This window comes from Pezoporus flaviventris, unplaced genomic scaffold, assembly GCF_033815535.1.
Source record: "Pezoporus flaviventris isolate CSIRO_AGI_PZ_B2104156 unplaced genomic scaffold, CSIRO_AGI_Pfla_v1 ptg000093l, whole genome shotgun sequence".
Lineage (NCBI taxonomy): Eukaryota > Metazoa > Chordata > Aves > Psittaciformes > Psittacidae > Pezoporus > Pezoporus flaviventris.
In genome coordinates, this window is record NW_026892641.1 from 634,040 (window position 1) to 661,447 (window position 27,408).

Sequence of the window (27,408 nt, forward strand, 5' to 3'; positions counted from 1 at the left end):
GGGATCTGTAAAGCCACCCAACACCTAGAGGAGGAGAAAGCCAGGGAGAAAGCTTGGGAGAAAATCACCAAACTTCACACATTTTTTGTGTCTACTTACTCATTCCCTTACTGGTTCTGATTTTTGTTCTTCTTTTGAAAAAGAAATAAAGTATGTGCAGGGTTATTTCAATGTTTTGAACCAATTCTATTTACTCAGGAGCTGATAAGATTGATTTACAGCAACATGATGAACACAGAGAGAGGAGAAAAGATACCAGAGCAGTGTTTGATTTCAGGGCTGGCTTTGCGGTGAATGCTAATGCCAGGACCAACTTGGTTAACTGAAAATGAAGGGTTGGGAGTTGTTTCATTGAAACTGGTGTAAGGAGTGAGGAAAACAAAGCACCTCAGTGTCCAAGAGCCTTTTTGCAACAACATCTTGGGGAAAAATAATCAAGTTTTAGTGTTTTCTTTGAGGGGGTGGAGGAATCTTTTATCTTTTTTGGTTTTCATGTTTTTTCTTTAAGAAGCCATGGAATAGGGGAAAAAAACATCAAAGAACTGAGGTTTGATTTCAAGAGAAATATGAACCAAAGGAAACCACAAACATTCAAGTTAGAAGTTGTTCTCAGTTTATACAGTGGAAAGTTGCAAACAAGTGTGAAGTGCTAAGTTCAGGGCTTGTTTGCTTTCCAGAACACATACAGGGCATTACCTGGGAACCAGATCTACTCCAGAAACTTCTGTTGCTGGCTCTAGATCTCACACTTCCCATTCTGAGCTCCCGGTAGATAAACCAGAATCCCCAACATCAACACCTTTGCAGTAGTAAACTGCATCCCAGTCCTGCGCTGTGTCCTCAAACTGCCCTGATTTGGTAACATTCCTGCAGCCTTAAAGCTCATCTTCATGAAAATATATTATGACTTGCTATTTTGTGACCTTTAGGAAAGGAAGGAAAAAGGCAAAAACCTGCTGCCATGAGCAAGGCAACGAGATGCTCACGAAGCAGCGCAGGGCACTGCCTTTGTCACTCCTCTTGCAGTGACATTATTACCCATGGAGGCTTATTTGGATACCCAAGACCTCAAAACTCCAGAGATTTTCTCCAGTATTCCCAATGAAACCCTTAGATTTTCTCCAATACTCCCAATGAAATCCTCAACCTTTATTCTTCATGCCTTTACTTTGCCCTCTTATGCAGAAAAAAGCAATGCTTTCTTGTCGGAGATGGTGGATTAAAGGGGATCTGGCAGGAATATCCCTCGTGCCATCGTATCTCCTCCGTCATGGCCACACGGTCCAGGCACACTAGAGCATAAGCATGCTCCCTAAACATGAAGCACACAAGGCTTTAGGAGACCACACACCAAGGTGGGCACGCTGGAGCAAATGAGCAATTTGCAAACACCCAGAAGGCTGAAATCTGTTGGCTGCAAATGTACAAACCCCCCCAAGTTAACACAGACAGGATGATTCATAAGGAGCAAAGCATTCTGTGAGTCATCTGGGCAATATTTGCTGCTGGTTGGAAATGAAGCCAATGGTTTGGAGTGGTTGGAGTGTTGGAGTGGTTTATAAGGGGAAAAAATAATGGTGAGGGCAACACCAGGCACTTTGTGCTAGTAAAAGTAAATGTGCATGAAGAGGGATTAAAAAGCCACACTGGAGTGACCCGGGTGCACAGCATAGCATGGCAAAGCGAGGGGTGTTAGCAAAGAGCTGCAGAGCATCCTCCTGCTCAAAAGCACCAGGGATTTATAAGTGACATTTCTGCAGGTGCTCTCTTAGGTCTCCTCCAACAGACCACACTGGTCGGGGTGGTTAACCCCAATGCCAGGCTGATGGAGGTGCCTAACCCCGGGGGGACGAATGCTCCCCAGTTTGCCTTTGCACGCGTGTGCACACACGTGTGTGCTCATCCCAGCCGCATTCCCCTGCTTAGCATGGGCTTTTTTTTCTGATGAGCCTTGGATTTTGAAAGCGGCTCCTCTTGGCGAGGGACTCGGCTGGCAGAGACAAAGGGAGAGATGATCAAACCCAGAGGCTCCTGCCTCTTGTCTCCTGCAATCGGCCCCTTTTGCAGCGCTGTGGAGGAGCTCTGCTTTTAAACAAAAGCTAAACACTGTCAGTGGGAGAGCAAAGCAGGATCTCTCTGAAATGCAAATGCCTTTTTGAGAGCAGCCAGCTTTGAAAACAGGCATCCTGCTGACTCATGTTTAGGAACCGGGAAAGAAAGCCTGCTCCTTCACCCTATCCATCTTCCTCTCCTCTTTAGCATGGCCTCATCCGGGGGATGCATATATAACCTATGTGTAGGTCAAGTGGACTACATGGATGAAACAGTGGCGGTGGGGACAGGATCTACAGCTCAGACAGTATTTTCCCAGCAAAGCTATCAGCTGCTCTTCCAACAAGGCAGGGTCAGGGTTATGCCGGCACCGCAGAGGATTTAGTAACCCAGCAGCATAGATTTAAGGCTCTATATACCAGGTGGATTTGGGGGGGAAAGCTCTTCAAAACCCTTTCCTCCCTTTTCTCACCTTTTAGAGGAGCTTCCAGTGCCCAAGGGGCTGACAAGAAAGATGGAGAGAGGATTTGACAAGGGCCTGCAGGGACAGGCCAAGGGGAATGGCTTGAACCTGCCAGAGGGGAGACTGAGGTGAGCTCTTAGGCAGAAGCTCTTCCCTGTGAGGGTGCTGAGGCGCTGGCACAGGGTGCCCAGAGAAGCTGTGGCTGCCCCATCCCTGGCAGTGTTCAGGGCCAGGTTGGACAGGGCTTGGAGCAAGCTGCTCTAGTGGAAGGTGTCCCTGACTGTGGAAGGGAGTTGGAGCTGGATGAGCCTTAAGGTCCCTTCAACCCAACCAATCTGCCACTCAATGATCTGCAAATGTTTGCAAACGATTTGCCTTTTTCTGGGTGTGAACATGAGTTTGAGAGTGTGAAAACACGGGTCTATATTCTCTCCCCCAACCTTTGCAGCATCACTCCATCTACTCCTTATTAATGTGACTCCATTAACACCTGCAGGGTGTCTCTGATCTGATGCAAAACTGTCTTTTCTTGAGTGATGGGGAGCTGACAGCAGAGCTGTACAAAGTCATCAGCTCCTGACACCTGCCTGCAGACACGGATCAGATTCGCACAGGACGAGATGCTCCTGAGACCCGAATTAGTGTCATCAGGGGACTGATCCACACGTCTGCCCAGCCCCCGGGTCAGCACCCTGGGATCTGAGCTGCTCGTTGGTGGGGTATCACATCAAAACATATAATAATAAGCAGAGCAATAATGGCAATGCAAGGGCTGGCAACAACATTGAGCTCCAGGGGTGTAATGGAGATTCAGACTTCCATTCTTAATGTGCTTCTGCTCTAATAACCACTTTTCTTCTTCCCCCTCATCACTTTTCATGTGAAAACACTGGTGTGCTGCACCAGCAGCAGCTGATCAGGACTTCACACATCCTGCTCATTATCTTCCATTCCGCACAAGGGGAAACGAGGAGGATTTATGGTACCCAATTTTGCAGAAGTGTTGCCCAAAGTGCAATACCCGGTCATGGCTGCTCTAGGAAAGCCACAGCTGTGCTTGGTCTGAGGCTGGGAGAGAAGAGACTTTATAGGGGAAGATAAAACCTTTTATTAGCTCAACTGATCTAGCTGGAAGAAGCAGACAGGTTTTGGGTGCAGAGACCTGCCTTTGGTTTCAGGTTGCCTAAAAGCAGCTCCAGAGCTCCTGCAACACCTTCCCCAGCCCATCTCCATCTCCCTAAGCACCAGAGATGCAGATCATAGAACCAGAGAATTCTAACTGCATCCCTTGCTATGGAAAACATTCCATCCCTGCCAACTCCCACCCAAGCCCTCCCGTCCCTGCCCGAGCCATATGACTGCACCCAGACACAGCATAAAGCACGAGCTGCCATGCAGGGTTTTGCCTTCCCCTTCTCTCCTTGTCTCATATAATAATTCCACTGAGGATCAGCCCCTTGCCCCCCCATATAACAGCATAAGGCGTATCAATAAGATTTCTCTTTTTCTGGGGGGGAAATAATGAAAAGGGTTGATCCTGCTGGTGATTTACAGCAATTGCAGTAACCTGATCATAATTTCTAGCAATTAAGCACAGTACTAATTCACTCATTTACTGAATAATGTCTTGTCTTTATTTATAGGGGCTGTGCCAGAGTATAAATATCTTACTCACTGTGTTGGCTAATGAAAATTTACTAAGTAGCTTTTGGTGTTTTTTTTCATGTTTATTCATTTTAAGCTATTCTTAGCAATCACGTGTGAATAAGGAGTAATTGCTTGACTTTGGGATGGTAATTAGAAAGTACTAAGTCATTGTTTTCTTCTTGGTTTGTTTAAATGTGCATCTGCTCTCCCAGCATAATCCAACCTTGCCAGCCCCTCATCCTCTGCCTAGGCACCCGAGGCTGCATCCTGCTCCCTCTCAACAGGAGTTTTTCATGACCGATAGGCTGGATCGTACAGAGCATGGATCAAGGTGCCCAAGTAGGGACTGAATTGCTCATCTTGTGTTGAGACACCCTCCATCAAGTCTCAGCAGCTTTGCTCCAGGAGCAGAGCGGATCCATCAGCATGCAGGGCAGGATTTGCATCTGCTAATCAGAGCTGGATCCGGGGAAACAGCTTTCAATAAAAGAATCCCATTACAAAGCAACCGGCTGTGAAATACCGTGTACCTGTGTCGTGCCCTGCAAACCTTCAGCCTCTTCTTTCCCTGCCAAAGAGGTGGGAGCTTCTCCTAAGTGTGGAGATGGGGAAGAGAGAGGCGGGGAATGAAATAAAAATGGGAAGCAGGCATTGATATTCACGTGCAGGGCTGCTCATTTGGAGGGCCTGCACTGCTCCATCCTCCCCGGATAAGAAGGATGCTCATAGGAAGCTTAAGGAAGAAGTCATTTTGTTCCCAACGGCCTCAAAGCAGCCAGAAAACACATGTCCCTTCTCAGCATTAGCCACAGGACTGGCACATTACAGCTTTGGCAAGCCACGTCGTGGCTCAACACCTGCAAGTACACACAGTGTCAGTCCAGTAATAGGAAAGACAGGCAATGGGGAGCGTTGCTGTCTTTGGGGCTATCAGCTCTGTCAGTGGTTTTAATTCTGTGAAAAGCTTTCGCTGCACGTTTCTCGTTACGTGGCAGAACCTCCTGGCAATGGAAATTCTGTTTAGAAACATATTAAAAATAGGGTGAGATTTCTGGGGTTCAACGGTGAAGAAAGCTTCAAGACAACAACGTTTTGCAAAGTGCTCAGCCCTGGGGCCCTTCTGCACCGCTCGCAGTGGATTTGCATTGCTTGGAGCCGTGTTGGAGCTGGACGACAGCCCCGTAATCTGAGCGCTGTGAGCTGCAAAGGCCAGAGGGTTTCTGTGCCTTTCTGAAAAGGCAAAGCATCGCCAGGGATTTCCAAAGCAGTGACCAGGAGAGGGCAAAGGAGATGACGTGGGGCTGTCTCCAAGGTATTTCACTGCAAAACTGGCATAGGATTGCCCTTTGCAAAACAAAAATGCCCTTTGCACTTCTCTACATCCCTCTTGATGGCCCTGGGTACAAAGGAGCCAGTGCAAGAGGAAGAGGCAGATCCAGTGCACCCCGATAAATCCCTGCAGGGCTCACGTCCAGCACGCCTGCTTCCCAGAGATAAAAGGAAAGCGCTGTTCCTCCGAGGCATGGACACTGGGCTAATCTCTTCATGTGCGGGGTCCATCACCCTGTCACAAAGACAAGCAAGGGAGGGAGGCGGCGGCAATGGGGCTGTGAGCATCTCAAAGCATCCCACAAAGATTAGCCCCAGCCAGCTGCTTAAGGAAGGAGCAGTGACTCGTGCTTATTTTGCACAGGGAACTGGTGAAGCATTTTTCCTTCTTGGAGTGGAAAAATAACCCTGGGGTTTGGGTATTTTATGTAGGTGCTTTGAGCTATATCCTAAGGTGCGATGTGGCTCTGATTGGTCCCATGATGGGAATCTGGGATGACAAAGAAGAGCCTTCAAAACTGCAGATGCTGGAGGAGCCAGAAAAAAAGGGAGCTGAAAGGACATATAAGCAACTTCAGCGGGAGAAAACACTGGGCAGGGAAAGGAAAGCAAACTGCCACTGCAGGTGGCAGACAAGTGCATAACAGAATAAGGTGCTTATTTCTAACCTGGAGGATTTACATGTTCAGGCCGAACTAAAGACCCCACCAAGTACACCACTGGTCCAGCAATACAATGTGATGATGGCTCTTATTTTAATGACCTCGGAAAATGGTGTCTGTTGGCTTTCTATTGGCAAGGAAACCTGCATTTGTCCCTATTTTTCTCCTCTTCCAAGCCTGGAAGCATTGTCTTTAGCCTTATTCCCAATCCCTGGGCTCTGTTATATTAATATCACCTTATTTCTGATTCATGTCTGATGGCAACCTTGTGATGCTCAGAGCCCCCTTCCAGGGCAATTGGGGGGGGTCAATGTCATGGGGCAGGGGAGGCAGGTGGGTTGCTATTTCTGCTTAATGACTTCCAGTTTAAATTACCTACAAAGCATCTTAATTATCCAGGTGCCTTTTAATCACTGGTGTGGCAGGAGGAGGATGGGACAGGCTGGCAGTTGAAGGTTGGCTCTGCTGGAGTGCTGCAGGGTGGAAGAAGGGGGTGAAGACCAGTAAGTGCCTGAAACAAGGTAAGAAAGAGGTGGAAAATCATGGTGCAGGGCTGGATTATACCCTTTCCTACGCTCTTACGGACCCAAATGGCAGCACAGGAGCAGAGGAGAGGATTGAGACCTGCTGGTGAACGCAAGGGATGCATCCAAATAGCTATCACCCCTCCAAATCAGGGCCTTCAGCACCTCTTGTCTCACCAAATAAAGTAATATAAGTTTTCTAAGTGGCCAATATATGAATGTCCTTTAGCAAATTTAGGATTTAGCACTCTGCTTCCTACCCCTCCACTCAACCTTGTAGGAATAAGTGAAGCAGGAGCAGAAAATCAGTTCTCTGCCTTAGAAATGGGTTTGCTGTTTGACCCTGACCAGCCAGGAAGGAAAAGAAATGGCAAACCTGAGCAGAGATGGGGATTTTCCTCCCCAAACTCCATCTCTGGAGGCATTTGGAGCATTTCCAATCAAACACAGCCCTGCAGGGACCACTCTGGGTGTGCAGCAGGAGCTGCTCCACTGGCTCAGCCACAGGGAGGGCTCCCTGGGGATCCCAAGGCAGGGCTGCGAGCAACACTTGCAGCCTATTCCCCCCCCCCCCCCCCCCGAAGAGCTTTCCAAGTGTAAGCTTTTGGTCTGCAGCACGGCGAATGGGAGGGCTATTTTTGGGAGCAGGCTTGTTCCCCTGCTGTCTTTCTTTTGCTTGCCTCCTGCTGCTGCTTCACTTTTTTGATCTCGCTTCTCTCCCTCTCCCTTCCTGTTTCTCCTTTGGAGGTGAGAGGTGATTCCCTTTCCCCTCCATGTGCACATCCCAGTGCCAAAATCCAGGAGACACGTGGCAGGGTGGACCGTCCTCCTTGGGGCTTTGAAAGCCATAAATTCCCCAGGGATGCCTGAAGAAAGAGGGCATCATCAGTACATCCATTGCTCCCTAGCACCCTCTGATTCCATTCACCCAGCCCCAAAATCTTTTGGTATAACTGTTTACATGGCTGCTTCCAGGCAGTGTGCAAAGCCGACTGGTTGCCCAGTGCAAAGGCATGAATTATTCCGACGTTAGCACTGCTTACTAGCTGCCAAGCTCTTGTAGCCTGAAAAAGCAATTGCAGGGCTGCAATCCCTGGGTTTTACTGGGTTGCAATAATATTGCAATAAGAAATAATAGTGATTGGGTTGCAGAAGTAGTGGTGATTTGGTTTGGTAATATTGTAGGGTTGCAATAACTGCTTTTTACTTAGTTGTAGTAATACTGGGTTGTGATAATGAGCCCCAAGAGAGAAATACACACTAAAAAGCTGCATAGTTCCCATTCCCTTTGCCTCCCCACTGCAGTTTAGCTCGGGATAGAGGCAGAAGGTGTGAGGCCTCATCATGGTGCTTAGAGCTCCAAGAGCAACAGCAACCAGGATCATCGACCATCACAGTCCAAGTGGTGGTTGGGGCACACATGCGGTGCTGTGGCAGGGTGCATCCTTCAAGGAGCTATTTACTGGAGAAGTAATGAGATAATCAAGGAGTCATTTAGACTCCTCTGGAGGTGGATAAGTGCCTCTGTAAGTTTTCCTTGCTGCCATCCCGCATGGAATGGGTCCACAGGAACATCCCAAGTGACTGGAGAATGAGATATAGCGCCCAGTGCAGGGATTGCAGTGTGTTTTCCATGCCTGGTGTAATGAAGCAAGCTGATGGTGCTGTGGCCATAGCCCTCATGCCACATGTGGCTTTTTCCCTGCTCTATTTCCCTACCTGCAATTACCCACCCAGGCTGCATGGGCAGAGCAATGCAAAGCACTGGGGAAACTGAGGCATGGAGAGAGGTTATACCCAGCAGCAGAGCATCTGTGTGCACACGTATATATATATATATATGTGTATAACCTCTCAGGAACCCATAAACCCCACATCTCTTGGGTCTTGTTTGCAAGCTGTAACCTCCTCACCACCCTAATGTTGACCCTCTTCCATCTTGTGTTTTCCAAGAGCCAGCCAAGTCCTTGGTCCCCAGTTAACGCTTGCAGTCCCCACCAGTGCGGGTTCCCTAATTCAGGGGGCTGGTGACAGATATCTCCACACGCATATGGCATCCTTACTCCTCTGAGCACATTTTTAGGGCAAAACTTCTCATCCCACCACTCACTTGACTGAAAATAGAACGCCAAATTGGGGATGAAATGCATAGTTGTTGGCTGGGGAACCAGCAGGCAGTTAAGAAGGATGGGTGCCAGGAATATTTTATGCACACAAAAAAAAGGAGAGAAAAGCAAGAAAAAATTCCTTTTTCTTTTTAGAGAAAATGCAGAAAAAGTTGTTTATGGTTTGGACTTGCAAGGATCGTTTTGGAAAAGCTGAAATGCTGCTGCTGGATGGGAAGTGCGATGCAGTGTTTGCCCTTTGTGCTGCTGCTTATCACTCAGCCCAGGTGAGGAGCCCAAGCTGATGCTTGTGGGAAAATCATGGAATGATTTGGGTTTGAAGGGCCTTAAAGCTCACCTAGCTCCAACCCCAGCCTGTCTCCATAGCAGATGTGCTTCAGCCCTTGGAGCATTTTCACAGCCTCCTCTGGACTCGCTCCAACTCCACGTCCCTCTTGTGTTGTTACCCCAGAGCTGGATGCAGGACTGCAGGGAGGGTCTAAATGTAGATGTAGACGATTTGAGGAAACAGTGGGTGATGTGAAAAGATGTTACATCCATATGGATTAAACAGAGGCAGCTCCATGGCTTTACCTTTCTAGATCGTTCCAAGACACGTACTCTATTTGGGCTTCCCCAGCCTGCCATGGCTTTGATGGCAGATGGGATGTCTGCCTTTGGGGACATCTTTGCCCAACTGGGGACAGACTGGAGTGGGTTATATGTGAGTCACTACATCAGCTGAGCGTTCAGGGAGTATATTTAATACAAAGTATGGAAATTCCCATTTGCGGGGAGGATTTCGTGATATTTCTCAATGTTTCAGTTGGATTCGCAGCAGAAGCTGGGAAAGGGACGGCTGCCAAAAACCCTTCAGTTACGCTTGAGAGAAACTTTGCATTTCCTCCAAACTTGGCCCTTCTCATACATTATAAACGTGGTGGCAAAGTCTATTTGGGCTGGAAACAAAGGAAACAGCCAATTACACCTTGCCAAAGCATCGGGGTCCGGGTATGATCCAGACTAGAGCAGAGATACCCCTGGAAGTGAAGGTCATCCAACCTTCAGGTCTTGCGTTGTGTTGTGGCAACGTTGTAGCTCCTGGGACCCTTTGGCATAAATTGCACAGCCCCAAGCGCATGGATGGGCACGATGGAGCTCCCCAGAAACGCATGTTAATCTGCAGTAACCCCTAGTTTGGCACCAAGTCTCACCAAAGCCAGCCCTGCAAGTGGAGCTAAGTCAGGCTTTCTCCAGGCAGTGAAGAAAAGAGCTAAGGAAGGGGAAAGAAATGCTCTGCAAAAACCCCATTTGTCCCATTGGCTTTATTCCGGCTGCAGAGCCCGAGCAGCTTGTAGCTCCAGAGAACTTTTAATAGAAATCTTCAGAATGAAATGGGCTACAGCTGTTTGCCTTGATAAATATATTTTATGCTACATGCTTCAGCCGCCATCTGTTTGCTGATACGAGCATTTCTCCTCTGCAGCAGCTGAAGAGAAGTCATCAAAGGGAATAGCAGGGGATGGGTTTTGTTGCAGGTAGAAGGGAAGAGGTGAAGTGGCCCGTGCAATGGAGTTATTCTGGCGGCTTAATGTGGCAAAGCTGTTACAAGAACAAGAGGGAAGGCAGCGGGTGGGCTGGGAGCTGGGGCTTTCAGGGGGAACCTGGTCTTTTGGCTGGTGTTACCTGAGGGGAAATGCTCTGTGTAATACATTCGGCCAAGCTTCTTGAGGGTATTTAGATGTTTAGAGGTGTGGGTAGCAGTCCAGGAGGAGGTGCAGCAGTTTTGGTGCTTAATGATCATAGAAAATCGCCTTGCTACACAAGAAAATCCCATGAGGTGGTTTTATGCACCTAAATAAAAGACATGGTCTGGCTTGGGCTCCTTTCCTTGCCTCCCTCTATCCCTAGAGAGGAAAAATTCCCTTCTGCAAAAGTACTTAAAGGACTTCAGAAGAGGGGAGATTGAGATGAGCTCTTAGGCAGAAGCTCTTCCCTGTGAGGGTGCTGAGGCGCTGGCACAGGGTGCCCAGAGAAGCTGTGGCTGCCCCATCCCTGGCAGTGCTCAAATCCAGGTTGGACACAGGGGCTTGGAGCAAGCTGCTCTAGTGGAAGGTGTCCCTGCCTGTGGTAGGGGTTGGAACTGGGTGAGCTTTAAGGTCCTTCAACCCAAACCATTGTGGAATTCTGTGATTCTATGAACCACCTGCTTTGGTGTAAAAGCACCATGAGCATCGTGTCTCTAGTGGTTTTTCTCCTGCCTTCCCAGCAGCATTTCTCCAGCAGAGACATCCAGCTCCCCCTGCTTTAGAGAGGACAACTCCAGATCAATGTATAACCTCTCAGGAACAGAAAGGCCACCACCCTCCTGATAGTGCTGGATTGATAGCTGTTTGTGCTTGTAGTGAAAGCCCTTGCCTTGCTGCTCTCATAAAGGCGTTGCTGAAGTGAAATGCACTGATTCCTCTTCACTGTTACTCAGTAAAACCTCATGTGAGCCGCAGGATGTGGGAACATTTGCACAAGCATCCTGGACATGTCCACAGACATTGACCCTCTTGGAAATACTCACTGATTCCTAGAGATTTGGACTGTCTGGGGATCTGGGCTGACTTCCAGACACAAGGAATGATGTCAGAGTCAGGTTTTATTTTCCTGCTCCCCTGGTATCATATTAACACCCTCTGCGGCGCGGCTGTGCTTAACCTGGGTATGTAATAGCTGGTTGTCACTGGCATTCACATGCCTAGGTGACAGGTGCCCTAGCCAGAACATGGCTTATTATAATGATTATTGCTATCATTGCTGTGATTACTGTATTCTTCTATATTGCCTGGATGGCTCAGCCAAGGTCAGGGCTGCAGGAGGTGCTATAGAAACATACAGGGAAAGGGAGACCTATATCCAGGGGGACTTGTAATTAGGCAACTGGGCAGATATGAGGTGTCCTGGCTGGAAGGGGAGTAGTGGGACAGGTTTCATTGTGTTGTGCTAAATCCTGTCAGAGGTTGACATCAGATGCAGTGCTGAAGGCAGCAAAATGTGTCTGCAAGTGGAGGTGCTATGGCTGACTCAGGGTCATGGGCCTGGAGGACCCCAGGGTTTGTATTAAGGGCACACTCACTCCTGTGAGTGATTCCTTTCAGCAACACCAGGCACTGAATCGCTGGTCTGTGATCCTGTAAAATTAACAATACCCCACTATAAATAACTGCTCTCTAATGGGCTGTCATTCGAAGGCTCTTGGAACGGCTCAGCTCATGTGAGCAAAAGTTTTAATGACTGCAGTTGAAATTGCCTGTGGGAGAGGGTTGGATGTGGATGAGCTTTAAGGTCCCTTCCCACCTAAACCAGTCTGGGATTCTGTGTTTCACCCCCCAAAATTGAGCAACAGCATCTTCTGCAAGGTATTTGCCTTCATCAACGGGTGCTGTGCCATGGCTACCCATGCTGCTGCCCTTTAATGGTGCCAGCTCAGATGTGTTTCACTTTGTACACAGCTCGGAGTTTTGTTGTCTTGGTTCTTCTCCTCCCAAGCAGATCCCAAAGGCTCCTGGCCTCCTTGGGGCTGCAAACCCCATGTGTCCATCCCCAGCCCACTTCATACCCCTGGGAGCTACTGCTGGTCCCAGGGATGGGATAATGAGTCCCCTTGTGCATTGCATGTGCTGCTTGCACGTAACAAAACATCTCCTCTCCCGGGATAAGGGGGTGGCATGGAACAAATTAAGAGATGCCGAAGTGCCCAAAAGTGCTGGTTCACTCTCACCATAAGCACCCTCTGAGGAGGGAGATCCTCAGAGCATGGTTGCAGTGACTGTTGCGAGAGTCCTGAATCAAAAGGACCTAGAAAACATTAAATCACTCAAGAAAGCATACTGTGTCCTTGGGGAAACCGAGGCATGGGATGTTTCAGTCCCAAAAGCACCCACAAAGGTGACATTTTGGGGAAGCCTGTCCTCAAATGCTTGGTATTTAAGAGGAAACACAAGTTATCATGGCTCCAGGTGAAATAAAGGGTTCCTTTTGCATTTGTCTCCAGCAAACCAAGCAACAGCACCTTCTGCAAGGTGTTTGCATCAGCAAAGAGAGCACTGAAATGGCCAGTTTCAAAGGAGGAGATGGGTGAGCTGGAGACATGGCTCACCCCCCAGCTTCAGTCTGGGTGTTTGATGCTCTTCTCTGCAGCCTCCTTCCATTTATTCCCTGTTTATAAAACTTCCCAGCTTGCAGGAATGACATTCCGATTTGGGGGTGTTTATTAATTGAGGACATTGATGGGTTGGGCTTTTTTCTCCTATAAAACTTTTCCTGCAAGCAGTATACTTTCCACTCCGAAGATTTTTGCTCCAGTTGGGCAGTTTTAACTGCTTTTGAGCTCACTATTAATGGCTCTCACTGAAGAAATTAGATGCTAAAGTGAGGGCAAATGTTTCCAAAATAGAGAAAAAAATACCAAATAAACCTTAAGGTTATCAGAGTGAATGGTTTGGTTGGTGTGTACCAAAATACCATTAGAATTTAGCAGTTGCAGAGGAGTTTTCTGAGGATTGGTTAACATTCCCCATCCAAGACAATGTTTTTATTCCCAAATTGCCAGCAAACCCAAAAAAATTCATTTCTCTCTCCCTTTGTACGCGAATATCCACTGGGTTATTTGATAGCTGTAATTTACTCTTCAAGCTGTGTAATTAGCCACCTCAATCAAATGGCATCATTTCTATCTTTGCTCGAAGAATAAACTATTCCATCGCAAAAACAAACGCCTTTTCCTCGAGCAAATCCCACGGACAGGCTGAAATTTCACAGCCAACTTCTGCTTTCAGCCCGTGCTCACTCTCATCACAAGGTCTGAAAGCGTTTTCTGGGGGAAAAAAAGGGAGAAATGGGGCTGGATATTGACTCACAGCTCTTGCTCATTGCCCTGGAGCAGCAGCCTGCTCAGGGAGGTGGGAGGATTTGAATACATGTTGGTGAATGGGTTTTTTTCCCCACTATAGTGCAGGTTTGGGGATTCATGGCATGGGAAAAGCGGAATGAGCTGCAGGGTTATCCAGAGGTTTCCTTTTATACCTGAAGGCACCAAAAGCAGTGCAGAACCATCTTTTTTTTTTCAGCAGATAAAATGGCCCTTATTTCCAGCAAAGAAAGAAATCATTTCCCAAGAAAGTCAGGAACTGGGAATCTCCAGCACCCCATTTTCCTCCCCTTCCCTGCACTTGGAGTTCTCTTCCTTATCTGGGCTTAAAACCCTGCTCAGCCTCATGTTAGAATCTCTGCTTGCCTTCAACTTTAGGATGTAGCTAGATACAGGTATAGGCCTTGTAATCTGGGCACATTATTTACCGGGAGCACTTGTCTGAAGGCGCTCTCAGGAGATTCACCGGGTGCCGAGCTGGAGTTACAGCCTGCACACAATAAAAAGGAGAGAAGGAAAAGAGGGAAATTGCCTTATAAAACCCACAAGGACTTTGGCTTTCTATGTATTTTTTTGCTGGAGCTCTTAAACTCAAGGCTGGCTTCTGAGCCTGCTCAGCCCTCCTCTTGGTCCTGCCAGACTTGAGAGACAGAACTTTCCTTCCCTATTCTTCTTAGCATAGCAATCTCTTGTTAACATAATAAGGTTAATTCTCAGGCTGCAATCAGGAAGCCACACTCTCTCCAAGCCCTAAAGAATATCCTTCTCTTGCCACATTTATAAGGTAGTGCTTTTTGTTGTCTTTCTCCCCCGTTTTGCATTGAAAAAAGGAAATCTTGTAATCTTGCTATAACAGTGTGGAAGCTTCCCATTCTCCTCCAATCTGATTGCAGTGGCAGCGAAAGGACACGGGCCTAATTAAGGTGCCAATCAAGCAAAACCGGGATTCATTGTTTTTACGCAAATGCTCCGTTTAACTCCTTGCTGCTCCTTCATCGTTTCATAAGTGCCCTGTGTTCATACATGCTCTATGTTTGGTTTGTTTGCCTTAGCAAAAGAAGCCCAAGCCAGGTTTCATAAAGAGCTTGTGGCATTAAAGCCCCCCGAAAAGGATAGTAAAAGCCATGTAACTGATAAAGAGGATAAGGTCTGTCTGTGTCTGACAGCCTCATCGCTTACTTTCCTTCCCCGCTCCCTACAGCCAGTTCCTCTCCCGCAGACCACAGGAGGAGCTGTGGAGCTCTCTGCCTTCCTGCAAGCTACCTGCTGAGCTGGAAAGTTTAATGGGACCGGGAAAAAGCCGGGATCAGACGGAAATTCTTAGCAAGGACTAATGCAGTGCAGTGTTTGGCATGTTCTAACGCGTGAATACCACCCTAATCCAGAGTTTTCATAGTTTTCTGGTGGATTGAGACCATCTGAGTATCCCCGAGTTCCTAAAGGGTGCGTGTCAGAGGCTGAAATCTGACCAGCTTGACTGAGAGCCCGTTCCCAACACATCTGAAACAGGAGCTGAGGGCTCTACAGGAACAGGTTTGCTGAAAGGTACTTTGATGCTCCCTATATCCATTCAGATCAGAATGGCAATAATCTCCTAACCCCAGGAAATAGCCTGGGGAGCTTCACCCCATGGTTTAGAAGCATCCACCCCTCTTCAGTATCAACTCCGCAGCGCTCCATAAACCTCCTACTGCCAGAGACAGGCTGAGATGCATCCAACCCATCCATGTCCAAAGCTGCAGCAGGTTCATCTCAGCTATTTTAACCTCACAGCACCGGGACCACTGACAGAAAAGCAGACAAGCAGCTGAATGCAAAGCACGACATTAAAATAACTTGGCATTAGAAGACCTGCAGGAAAGGCTGCAGCAAAGCATCCGAAGGATGTTGCAGGGCTGATGTTGGTTAAGTTAGGAAGGGCCAACGAGAAACCAATTGATGACGGTGCTTGGCCATCCTTGTGATTTCAAATCCATCTCCACCACCACGTCCCCTGGTGCACTGCAACCAGCTTTAGCTGCAGTGGCACGTGGCTGCGAGCAGCAAGCAGGGTGGCTGTGGGAAACTAGGGGAGGGATTGGGGAAGGGGTTATTTGCTGAGGACCTGTGTATTAACCAGACACTCTTCCAGCCCTTGGGGGCATTGCTCAGTGTGCAATGGGACGTCCTGAGCGCATCCTTGCTCCTGCCTGCTGTTTGACACCCAGGTTCAGCTTTCCCATGGGGCTGAACCATAGAAAAGGGGATGGCAGGTTGGTATGGGAAGCCCAGCTGTCCCCACCTGCATCCAAAATGTCATCACAGCCCTTTCATTTGTTGTTTTTACCCCTCAAAGCCACACTGCCTTTTCCCCCCTATTGCTGCTTCTAGTCCCATATTGCTCCCAGACCTGCTGTACAAGAGCTTTATCAAGTGCCGCAAGCTGAGGGGTTTTGGCAGCTGTCCATAGAGCCGGGCAAAAAAGGAGACAAGGAGAGAAAAGAGCCCAGCCATGAATCTGCTTCCCTGGCCTCTGCCTGGACTGCTTTCAGAGAGGGTCTGGTGGGAGATGTGCAAAGGGGCTGGCACTTCTTGCCTGGGCTCGCACTGAAAACCAAGGCAGGGCCATAGCTGGAATGTGGCAGTTCAATCCCTCTCGTGTCCCCAGCAGAGGGGCTGGCATAGGTGGGGGCTCTTTGAAAGCAGCTGCCTTCAGTTCTGTGTGGGAAAGCAGTGGTGGCTGTGCCTACCTGTTGCCAAATGAAAAGGTCTCCCCATGTTTTATTGCACACCCCCCCCCCCCCCCCAAGCATCTCAGGAAAGTGGTGATCAGCCTCCTCCATCCCGTCATCCCAATCATTTTGCTTTGCAATTTGGAGACAGCTCACGCTTTGAAGCATTTGTCTTGCAAATGGGCTTGATAGCAGTGTTCCAATACCTAAATCGGGCTGACAAGAAAGCTGGAGAGGGGCTTTGGACAAGTGCCTGTAGGGACAGGCCAAGGAGAATGGCTTTAACCTGCCAGAGGGGAGATTGAGATGAGCTCTTAGGTGTAAGATCTTCTCTGTGAGGGTGGTGAGGCGCTGGCACAGGGTGCCCAGAGAAGCTGTGGCTGCCCCATCCCTGGAAGATGAACTTCAAGGTCATTTTCATCCCAAACCAGTCTATGACTCTATGATTCTATGATCTGAATAGCCAAGAAAGGTGAGCAGCACCTTGCCGAGGGGGAAACTGAGGCACCACGGGCTGAATTTCCCAAAGGCCATGGGGAAAGCTCTGCAGCAAGACCAGGACCAGCCTCTGAGTGCCCAGCTCAGTGTTTCTATGGCAGGATTCTGCACAGCTTTCACTTGTCATCTGTATTTATAAACAACAAGGGGAAGATTCTGTGATTCTATGAGTCTATGATTTTATAAACCAGAGGAACGTGTGATTATATTCCTCTGTATCCCCCTATAAGGTGCTTGGCTTAGCTTTGTAGCACACAAGAATGAAATGAATCTGAGTTGCTGCTGTCCTGCTGCTTTCTGTCACTTTCTGTCAATATTGCTTCATTTATACCAAGTTCCTTACATGGTTTATATTATTCTTTCTTCTTTTCCCCTCGTTTTGCTGCAGCATTTCTGAACATTTTGTTTCCTGCACTTCTGGGTAAATAGCCTGGAAGTAAGAGAGTCAAAGGCGCACAGGATGGATTTGCTTTCATTGTTGAGATGTTTCATATCTATTGCACTTGTCAATGTGGAATACCAGAACTATATAGCAAAAAACGAGGGGAAAAATAAGGCAAAGATGCCTCGTTCATCCCCCTGGAATTTCAGCAAGGAAGAGGTTGATCGTCTGGGCTTCCCAGCTTTTAGCATTGCTCTTTCCTATTAAACATGGCATGGGGCCGGTTTCCAGCCCCCAAATGATGCAGGGAGACCCCAGATTACGTGGGGAGATACAGCTGTGATCCCACCACAACAAGGTCTGGAAGCAAAGGATGCAAAGGGACCCAGCATGGGGTTCCCACTGGCAAACACAAACCCATCGACAAGGGTACGTCTGCACAGCATCAGCTTAATATTCCTCCCTAAAGGCCATTTCCCCCAGCTACGTGATTTTCTCAGCTTTTTTAATTGGAATGATTCATTTCCTTCAGCAAAGCATGGGAGATTTAAATGAGATACCCAGAAAAGAGCATTTAATAATCAGTTTGTGCTTGATTCTGTCGCCTGGAATAACGTGGTCGTGCAGGTAAAGGGAAGGGAGGCTTTCAGGATGATGCTCAGAGCTGCAGTGAGCCCAAATTATGTCAGAAACCTGGTTCTTTTAACATGCCTGGTCCTCTAAATCAAATTTGACTAGCAATGGAGTCGAAACCACAAAGGTAATCAGTTAATAAAACTTCGCACTTACATGCTACTTTCATTCAAGGATTTAAAGCCCTTTGCAAAGGTCAGTATTACAATGATGAGAATTTTCCAGCTGAAATGTTTTCACTGGGAAGGAGAGAGAGAGAATAAAGAAAAAAAAAAAGGAAGAGAGAAAAATATTCTCTTCTCCTGGAAGTTGGAAAGTGTGCTGGTTTTAATGCAAGCAAGAAGTAATACTCCTTGTAAGGGGGGAAATAAATGGCTATGAAAATGTTAATGGTGTTTTGAAGCTTCACAGAAGAGCCTTAGTTGTGTAGCAGCCTTAATACACAGCAGCACCCCCAGTCTGCAAGCAAACAGCCTTCTGCAGAATAAACTCAAACACAATGGGGAAAGTCGCCGGATTATTTAGAAATCGAATTCCCACTGAAATCAGGCACTGAGCATTTTATTCCACGTGCATTTAAATCAGTGCTGCTGCCAGAGCGAAGAAACCACCTGTAACCTCTCCCCAGTCCTGCCTTGCTGGGTAGACACATAAATCCAGCCACATCCTGAGCTGCATCCCCAGGACATGGAGGGGATCCACCCCCTGTGCTGTGGGCAGACAGCTCCCCTGCAGTCCTGATCCAGCTTTGGGACAACACAAGAGGGACATGGAGCTGTTGGAGTGAGTCCAGAGGAGGCCATGGAGATGCTGCAAGGGCTTGGACAACCTGGTCTGGCGGAAGGTGGCCTCGGGGGTGGAACTGGATGAGCTTTAAGGTTCCTCCCAACCCAAACCATCCTATTGTTATCAATACTGTAGCCAATTTCGGTTTAAAGTATAAGTTTTACTAAACTCAGTAAGCGATAGCAGATAAAGCAGCGCTGGGTGCGCCCCGGACCCCGCCGCTCCGCCCAAGACGCGCGCACGCGGTCCCTGGGAGGCGGTCCTTTATCTTTTTCGGTTCAAGGCCCCAGCCAATCCTGTCGCCCCTCCTCACTCGGATGTTGACGTGGCTCTTCCCCATTGGTTCCCTTTGTTGCGGGGGGGGGGGTGTCTCATTACCAAGAAGTTTCGGGAAGTTTCGAGAAGCTCCCACTGGAGCCTCCTCACCGCCGCAGCCCCCTCCCCTCAAGCGTTGCAACGAGACACCACTTCCAGCGACGCGGCCCCCCTTTTCTCTCTCACAATCCCGCGCAACAATACAAGTGACCTCCCCCCATTACCTACAGAGTACGGCAGTTACAGAGTCAAAAAGGAGTATTGTTTCACATAACGACAGCCACAGAGAGCCTCCCTCCCCCCAAACTTCTTGATGGACAAACCCCACACATTACACTATGATTCTACGATGACAGGTACTCAACAGGCAGGGGTGGGAAAAGCCAACACGCATGGCCAAAAAGAAAAAAATCAAGCTTTATTTCCTAAGGGATGCAAGCTAAAAATAATAATAATACTAATAAAAGATCTTTTCATTTCCAGGGCGACTGCTGCTCCGCAGCGAGCGAAGCGTGCACGCACCAGCCTGAGACACTTGTGCTTCAATCAATAAATCTCAGTTCGCTGCTGCTCCTAAGGCAGGTTTAACCCAACTGGCATCGGTTTGGCTCATTAGTACAAGTGCACTTGGGAGAGTTAGCCCTGCTTAGTTAAACCAGGGCAAGTAACCCCAACACCAGAGCACGTATCCACATGCAGACACTTCAGTACAACGTGGAGAGCTGTGGCAACCCCCTCAAACGTTCACCTTTCACGCAGCAGTGAGTAATTAGAGTCCACAGCTGTAATTACTTGGACATGCTCGGGGTCATAAGTGCGCTAAGGGGCCCCACCTGCCCTTTTGGGTTTTAGGGTGGAGGTGAGGGAGTCTCAGGCCTTGGTGGCTGTGCAGAGCGTGATGGTAAGTGCTGCTTTTATTGCTTTGGTTTTATTTTGGAGCCCTTCTGCTCTGTCCCTAACCTCTCACTGGGCAAAAATGAAATTAAAGGCAGAGAAGAAGTAATCCCCAGAAGCTCAAAAATGGTAATTAAAGGAAAGAAATCCTTCCTTTTCATCCCCCTCCTCCCTGCACCCTTGCTCTGACAGGGTTTCACCCCCCCCCCAAAAAAAAAAAAAAACAAAACGCTTTATTTGGGGGTATATTTTAGTGGTTTTAGTTTTCTTTTCCACTCCTGGCTCGGGAGGGGATTGTCTTTGGACGTCGGGGGTGTCTCTAACCCCACTCCCAGGGGTTCAGGCTGCAAATGGGGAGCTCGGACTCCCTCCGCCGCCTTTTCCCCGTTCATGACCTGTATGAGGCTGCCGGCTGTAACTTACTACCGGGGTGTCCGTGTGTGTATTTTGGGTACACTTCATCCCCCCAAGATACCGGAGCGCTGCGGGAGAGCCCGTCTACCCCCCAGGCACCCCCTCAAAACCTTTATGCATTGAAAGGGAAGGCATGTAGGTGCCCTGTTGGGGTAGGAGCAGCACTGGGGGGTGCATAAAGGACCCGCACCTTAGCCCAGTCTGGCGCTCCCCCTCCCCGCGCATCCCATGCCGGGCTATCGTGAGCCGTCACTCGGCTGCGCGTAAGTTACTCCCCCTTTAACCATCACTTTGCTGCCGTTTCTCCCTCCCCTTTTCTCTTCCCCCCCCCTCAAAAGGCAGGCAGCGCGGCGAGGCTCGCTCCGCCAGTCAAGGCAGCGCTGCCGGGGGAGGAGCTGGGGGGGGCGGCGGCGATGGAGCCGGGCGAGCGGAGCCGGCGGGCGGCGGCGACGGCCTGAACCCCCCCCCCATCCATCCATCAACAGCATTATCCCTTCCCGGAGACCCCGAGCCCACCCTGAGGAATGAGCGCTTTCCAGGCAGACCTCCTCCTCCTCTTCCTCGGATGCTTCCTCCTGAGCCACGGTAGGACCCGGCGCCGCACTTGAGTTTCCGAGCGGGGCGGACTGGAGGAGCTGGGGGGGTCCCCCTGTTTCGGGGGTCTGGTGGTGGTGATGGGGGGAGTGGGATGGTGGTAATTCTGCTTTTTGCCCCTTGCATAAGGGGTTAAAAAGGTGGGGGAAGAGCGGAGGATTGCAGAGTTTTCATGGCGAGGCAGCTTACCTTTTCCTTCTTTAAAAAAGGATAAATCTTTAGCATGCAAGTGAGTTCTTTCTGCTCCAGCTTCGTTAATTAGATCGTGTTTGTGTGTAAACATGGCTTTGCTCAGCAACAGCCCCCACCCCGCTTTCTCCATTGACGCCCCGTCTTTTCGTGGGTGCTGAATTTCGCGGGGGGGGGGGAGGCTGGCTCCAGACCTCCAGCGATTCCAGAGCTGGGGCAGGGAACCCTTTGCTCCTGGGGAGCTTGGAAGGGGGAGAGAGTTGCTTTGAATCCCCCTCCGAAGGGAGGTGGGCAGCCCCTGCGGTTATTGGGGGGGGGTCACACCGGGTCCCCCTCTCCCCAGCAGCGTGGGAGCTGGGGCAGGAGAGTGCGAATGTACCCTGGAACTTCATCCCCTGCTTGTCGTGTTCCCCCCCCCCCCCCCCGATGAGAAACAAAGATGCATTGGGGGGGTGTGTGTGTGTGTTTTGGGAGGCTGTGTTTGCCGCGGTGCTATGTGCCTGGTCCCTGGGTTATTTGTCACCTGTGGAGGATGCTGAGCCACAGCCAGCCCCAAGCTTTCGCCTATCTGCTGCCCATCCCCATGGTGTCAAGCACCATCTGCGCCGCGCCGCCGCGGTCCCGAAGGCAGCTTTTGTGAGGGTATGGCTTGGGGTTGCTTTAAAATTAAAGAAGGGGGGAAAACCAAACCCAAACCCACGCAGCTAGTCCATCTGTTGATTAAATGAAGGATAAAAGTTTTGGAGAGAGCAGTGCTTCTCAACGGGCAGCTGGTTTTTTGCTCAGCCAGGCATTGTTGCTGAATGGCCCCCACCATACGCTGAGATTCACCCTATTCCCTGAGCAGGGATGCTGTGCTTAGAGGTGGCTGCTCTCCTGGTTGTCCTTCCCTCTTCTTTCCCTGTGCTCGGATGTGATACTCGGCTCCCACGCTGCCCTCCCTTCCCCTTTTCCCTTTCCTTCTCTCTGCTTGTACTAATATTCCTTCAGGGAGAAAGCTGTGTTTGCATTCGCTTTTGCTTCTGCACAAAAGAAACCCACTGTGCCTTCAGTGTAGGTTTCTGGCTGAACAAATCCGAACTCTCCCTGGTACAGCAGGGCATTGCCGGGTCCAGGGATAGACACGATGTGGAAGCTGATCTTGGCCTTCTCACATCCCTCCCTGCTCCCATGGATCCCTCAACTCCCTGCAGGTCAAATGGCAGTTAGCTAGTGGAGCTGAGTAACTTTGTGTGTGGGGATTTGTTTCTTTTTCCCCTCCCTTCCTCCCTTTTGCAGCCATTATTCTTAATAAGGACTAATGCACATTTTAATAGTGCCTGTGCTCGAAAGCTGCTCCTTGGCTCCGCTGCACATAGCCTGAGCTCTGCTGGTTTGTCTCCCCTGTCTGTACCGTCAGGAGTGTGCATCTGGTACCTTGCTTATTCATGCCAGGTTATGAGGCGCAGAGAGTGTCTTGCAGAGTGGTTTTTGGCTGTTTATTCCCGCAGGATGAACCAAATGCATTGATTGCTATGGAGCTGCTGCTCGCAGTGCGGGAGAAAGGGGCTGTTGGCAGCGTTGTGGCTTTCCCCTTTGGGGTGAAACCATGCAAATGGTTCCTAATAGGATTTAATGCAAAGGAGTCCTTAAACCACATGGTACTTGGGGGGAGAAAAGGCCTGGGTATGGGAACTGGAGCTTATTTTTCCGGTGTATGTTGTGTTTGCCCCCCCCTGAAGTAGCTGCTGTGGTTGTTTCGGAGTGTCCAGATGTGGTGGCATACTCTTTCAGCTTGTAAGGACTAGTGGGCTGTGGGGATGGGATGTGATGTGTTCTGTGTTATGAGGGCAGTCATGCCTCACTCTGGAGGGAGCTGCTGGGCCCAAACTCACTTGAACAACTGAAATCACTTGACCCTGCTCAGCAGGAGTTTCAGTAGCTCCTTTCTGTAGGCAAGGAGCAGGCAGGGCTGCTGTTTCCTTGCCTGCAGCACTAAAGTGGCTCGAAGGGATTTGCCATAATAAGGCAGGCAGGACTTAAATCCCCCTGAGCCGTGGCCAGCAGGGATGGGAGGATCACCTCTGCTGAAAACCTTGCCTGGGCTCTGCGGTCTGGGCAGTAGTTTAAAATCAAAGCTCCCTTACACAAAACCTCACTGGGAAGGGATTTCCTACCAGATGCAGATGGAAACTTGGACTCGGGCTGAGCGTGCAAGAGGAAGTTGCTTGTTGCTCGCTATCTGGGTGCACACAGGCATCGCTCAGCGTAGCAGGAGGATCTGCTTCGCAGCTGACTTTTGTGCTTCTGAGGAAGAAGAAATTGCCTTCCCTTGAGCATCCTCTATCTTTCGCCCTTGCAAACGGTCTGAAGCAGCCTGTGCTTTTTCTGTCTCAAAGTCGATAGGGTCGGTGTTTCCTCTTGAGTGCTGGTTCTCCCCTGGTACTGCTCGCTGGTCCCCCCTGTCAGGAGGGAAGCTGTCAGGACCACAGCTTGGGTGGAAGGTGAGATAAAGTCGCAGCACAATTTGCCTCCTGCAGAGACTAGATGTGTGGTGCCCCTTGGTGGGAAGAAATCGATGCTGCCACGAAACTGCCTGCCTGGGGAATAGCTTATTCCTCTTTGCTCTGTGCTCCAGTGTCAGCCAAACTGGGTGAAGCTGAAAGCAACTGGGGAAAGTGGGAAGGAGCACTGCTGAAGATGTATCTCTAACCATCTCCTTCCTCTTCCTGGCCTGTGCTGTGACTAGATGAGTTTGGCAGGATCTGAGATTTACCTTGGATGGGAAGATTTCTGCCTGTCTGGGGCTCTCTTTCCAAAGGCATGTTTGTTTTCCCTCAGGGTGATGAATACCAAGTTCTCTGGGTGTTGCAGGGTATGTTTTTCTCCTTCACAGTTCACTTGGTTCCTCCCTGGAAGCAAATGCTTTGCAATCTTCTGTCAGAGGGGCCCGTTATTAGCAGCAGTGGCTCAACTTCCCAGTGGCTTGTCAGGTGAAGAAGGGGGAAATTATGCTGATGGGAGAAACCAGGCCAGTTCCACCCACTAGCAGGGGTTAGGACCTGGAGATGGGGATTTGAGCATCTCAGAGGAGGCTAGTGGGTGTCAGGGAGCAAAGCTACAAGTTTACAGAGGTGTGTGTACAAGGGCTGGTGACTTCGCTCCTCTTTTAAGGTGCAGGGGGTATTTGTGGGTCTGGCAACCATGAATGAACGAGAATTAATTCTTGCTGATGAGAAGCCTGGGAACCTGTGGTTGTGATCCCTCTTGAAAGCTAATTCCTCCTGTCATGTGGGAGGGAAGGGTAGCTTAGCAGGAGAAATGTGCTTCCTGAACCCAGGAGGTGAATCCCAGCACTGGGGAGCTGTTTGGGAAGGACAGGAAGCTCATCTGCTGCTGCAAAGCGAGCAGGTGCTAACGGGGTTTAAAAATTAAGCCATGGAGCAGTGCTAGCAGCATGAAGTTGCACCTAAAGATGGTTGGGTTGAAGACAGTAATGGTTTGGAAGGGTGCTATGTGGAGATGGGAGGTGCTGCTGGTGGGAAGCTGTGGGTTTGGCTGGGGCATGCAGTTCACAACCAGGCTGTGTGTGAGGGAAGCCGAAATCAGCCTCAAGTTAGAGCTGGTGTTGTGCTATCCTGGAGGAGTGCAGGATTGCTGCCTCCTCCAACATCTGTGGTAATGAAATGCCTATTTCTGCATGCTTGCCCATCTTGAGGCCATGCTTCCTACGGTGAGGGCTGCAGATGCCTTTGCTCAGATGGGTTTTCTTGTGAGGTTTCAGTTATTTGAAAGGAACAAGAGGGAGGAGCTGTGGTTGGTGTTCAAACGCCCTTTGCCAGAGGGAGGAAAGCGAGGAGAAGCACCTGCCCTGATGCTAACTCTGCATCCCTCCTGGCTCCCTCCCTTCCAATGTAAGGCTGAGGTCCTTGGGCAGTTTGTGCTCAGCACAGATGTCAATGACTTTGTGTTTCCCTGTTGTTTCAGGGGACTTCAAGTGGTGCAGAAATCCCTGTCAGGTTACCAGCACTGCATGTCACCAGCTCCCGGTCTCTCTGTAGTTGAACTGTGTATGTTAGAATAAAAAGGCTCAATGCTCTTCTTTCTTTTGTAGCTGTAAATAAAGAGGAGAGGCCAATGTGCCCCTTAGGTTGTGTTTTGGCTGAAGATCAAGGGCTTTAGATAAACTGTTTTCCTAGGAGCAGGAATGTGATGGAGAGCGTGGCTCACTTCAAACCTTGGATTAAATGATGGGGTTTGCAAGTTTGTGATGCTCCTGGCTTTCAGCCCTTTAGCAGTGCTGGGCAGAGAGGACTTGGGAAAATGCTGCTGGAGAGCTGGCTTTACATCCCTCCCAGCATCCTTCCAGCAGGATTAAACAGCTTTTTAAAACGGTATTTATTTGAAGGACAAGTAAATTTATAACAACAGTTGCTGAAGACCCTAACTGAGCTCCTGTTCAGAAGCAATGCAAGTCTTTCCTTTGACTTCATCGGGAGCTACCTCTGGCCGAAGGGAGAGGCAGAGCTATAGTATGAGCTTATTTAATAAATCAATAGGTAGTGAAGCAAACTGGTTATAAATCAGTCTCTTATTTGCTGAGATTTAAGTCTGTTGTGAGTTTTTGAGGTGGCTTGCCCTGCCTTGAGGGCTGGCACTTGTCCCAGCTCTTGCAGGGGGGTGTGTGAATCCATTGCCTGCTGTATTAATTTCCAGCATGCCAGGAAACGTGTGGGATTTCTTCTCTCTTGGCTGGGAAGAGCTGAAGTTAAAACCCCAGGCTGTGTTTTCCAGGCAAGGGTTGGAGAAGCAGGATACTGATGCTGCTCAAAACTGGGTGCCTGTTCACTGCACCTCAGGGAGTGTGTGTACTCCAAACCACTCGAATTGAGGAGAAGAAAACAGTCGTTTCTGAGCTGTGCATTGTGCTAGGGCAGAGCAAACTCTGGGTTCTGGCCTTGAATACTGTGGCCCAGCAGATGTCCTGGTTCAATCTGCCTTTTGAGTACAGTCAAGCCTGTTTATTCATCACTTTCTGGCAGGACCGATGCTCAAGTGTTTGCCTTTCCCTGGTGGCAGCAGCTTCCAAAGTGGAGCAGAAGGAGCTGCAGGTCACTTGGCTGTCACTTGTGACTCTTCCCTTTGCTAAATTGCATTAAACAGCTTAAAACCGAAATGTGCTTTGAGTGTACCTCTTAGCGATGGGCTCTGGGCTTCCAGCCTCTCTCAATGTCACATGCTATCTAGAAGTAGGAGGTGGAACACTCGCATTGTTAAATTCAGATGCTAACTTCGGGATAAGATCTTGTCTTAATGTGTTCATTCACCGCCCCCGATTGCAAACAGAAGCTACAGCGAGCTTTTGGTCTGTTGCTTTTTGGGCAGGATGACATTGGTTTTTGAGGGCTTTGCCATAACTGCTGCTCATTAACCGTTGATGCAAACTTGTCAGGCTTTCAAGTAGGGTAATAGATGCTTTCTTTTGTTTCCAATGACTTTGTGTTTGGTGGAATTGCTGTGCTGCTTTGATATGTATGTGGTCAGATGGTGGCTAATTCGCCTCTTAAGTGCTAGTGAATTGATGTTCTTGGGTCTGTTGTTGTCATTTCCAATATGGCATGGGGCAAAGCCACGTGTGTGTGCGCACCCTGCCTGCTCGCAGGCTGCAGCACCTAAAGGCTGCAAAGCTCAGGAGCCTTTTGGGTGGGCAGCCCTGTCTCTGTGGGAGAGGAAATGCAGAAGATCATAGCGTCCTGAAATGTTCGATAATGGGTTTTTACAGAGCCCAGCAGGATGCCTGCTGCAGGCCAGGGCAGCCTTGCTAATTGCACATGAAATATGCACCAGAAGTGGAGGGGATGAACTTCCTCCAAATTCCTCTTGGATGAAGGATCAAAGCTTTATGCTGCGGGTCCAATATTGCTTCACTCCCATCCTCAAGCAGGGATTGAATGGGAGAAGCCCTTGGGTTTGGAGTCCCACCTTGCATTTTGGGCAGGTATTCACTCATTGACCTAATATTGCCTAACTCATTAAAAGATCAGAAATGGGGTCCTAAATCCTTCTCAGCTCCTCCCTCCCAGTATAAATGAGTATTCAAGCTGTATGCTGCCAGTCAGTAAATGTCAATATTGGATAAGTGTTTCCTTTATATCACTGCAATTTAGCATAAGCTGCTTGGAAACAAATGTCTTCCATAAGCATGAGGTGTTTCAGTAAGTACACAGTCAACATTGCTGGGAGGATTAAATAAATGTCAGCCCCACTTGTATGCTCAGCAGCGAGTTAAGACAGACAAACTTGCATAATGGCC

At 49.2% G+C, this 27,408-nt stretch overlaps 2 protein-coding genes across 7 annotated transcripts in view; both read left to right on the top strand.

Moving 5' to 3' along the window:
* Positions 1-27,408, top strand: part of ETS1 (ETS proto-oncogene 1, transcription factor) — a 514,297-nt gene that overhangs the window by 237,352 nt on the left and 249,537 nt on the right. The window lies entirely within an intron of this gene.
* Positions 19,784-27,408, top strand: part of KIRREL3 (kirre like nephrin family adhesion molecule 3) — a 270,297-nt gene continuing 262,672 nt past the window's right edge. For all 3 annotated transcript variants that reach the window (XM_061476132.1, XM_061476133.1, XM_061476134.1), the window contains exons 1-2: positions 19,784-19,926; positions 20,672-20,918. In XM_061476132.1, the coding sequence (XP_061332116.1) occupies positions 20,858-20,918 (61 nt within the window). In that variant the 5' untranslated portion in view covers positions 19,784-19,926; positions 20,672-20,857. The remainder of the gene's footprint in view (positions 19,927-20,671; positions 20,919-27,408) is intronic.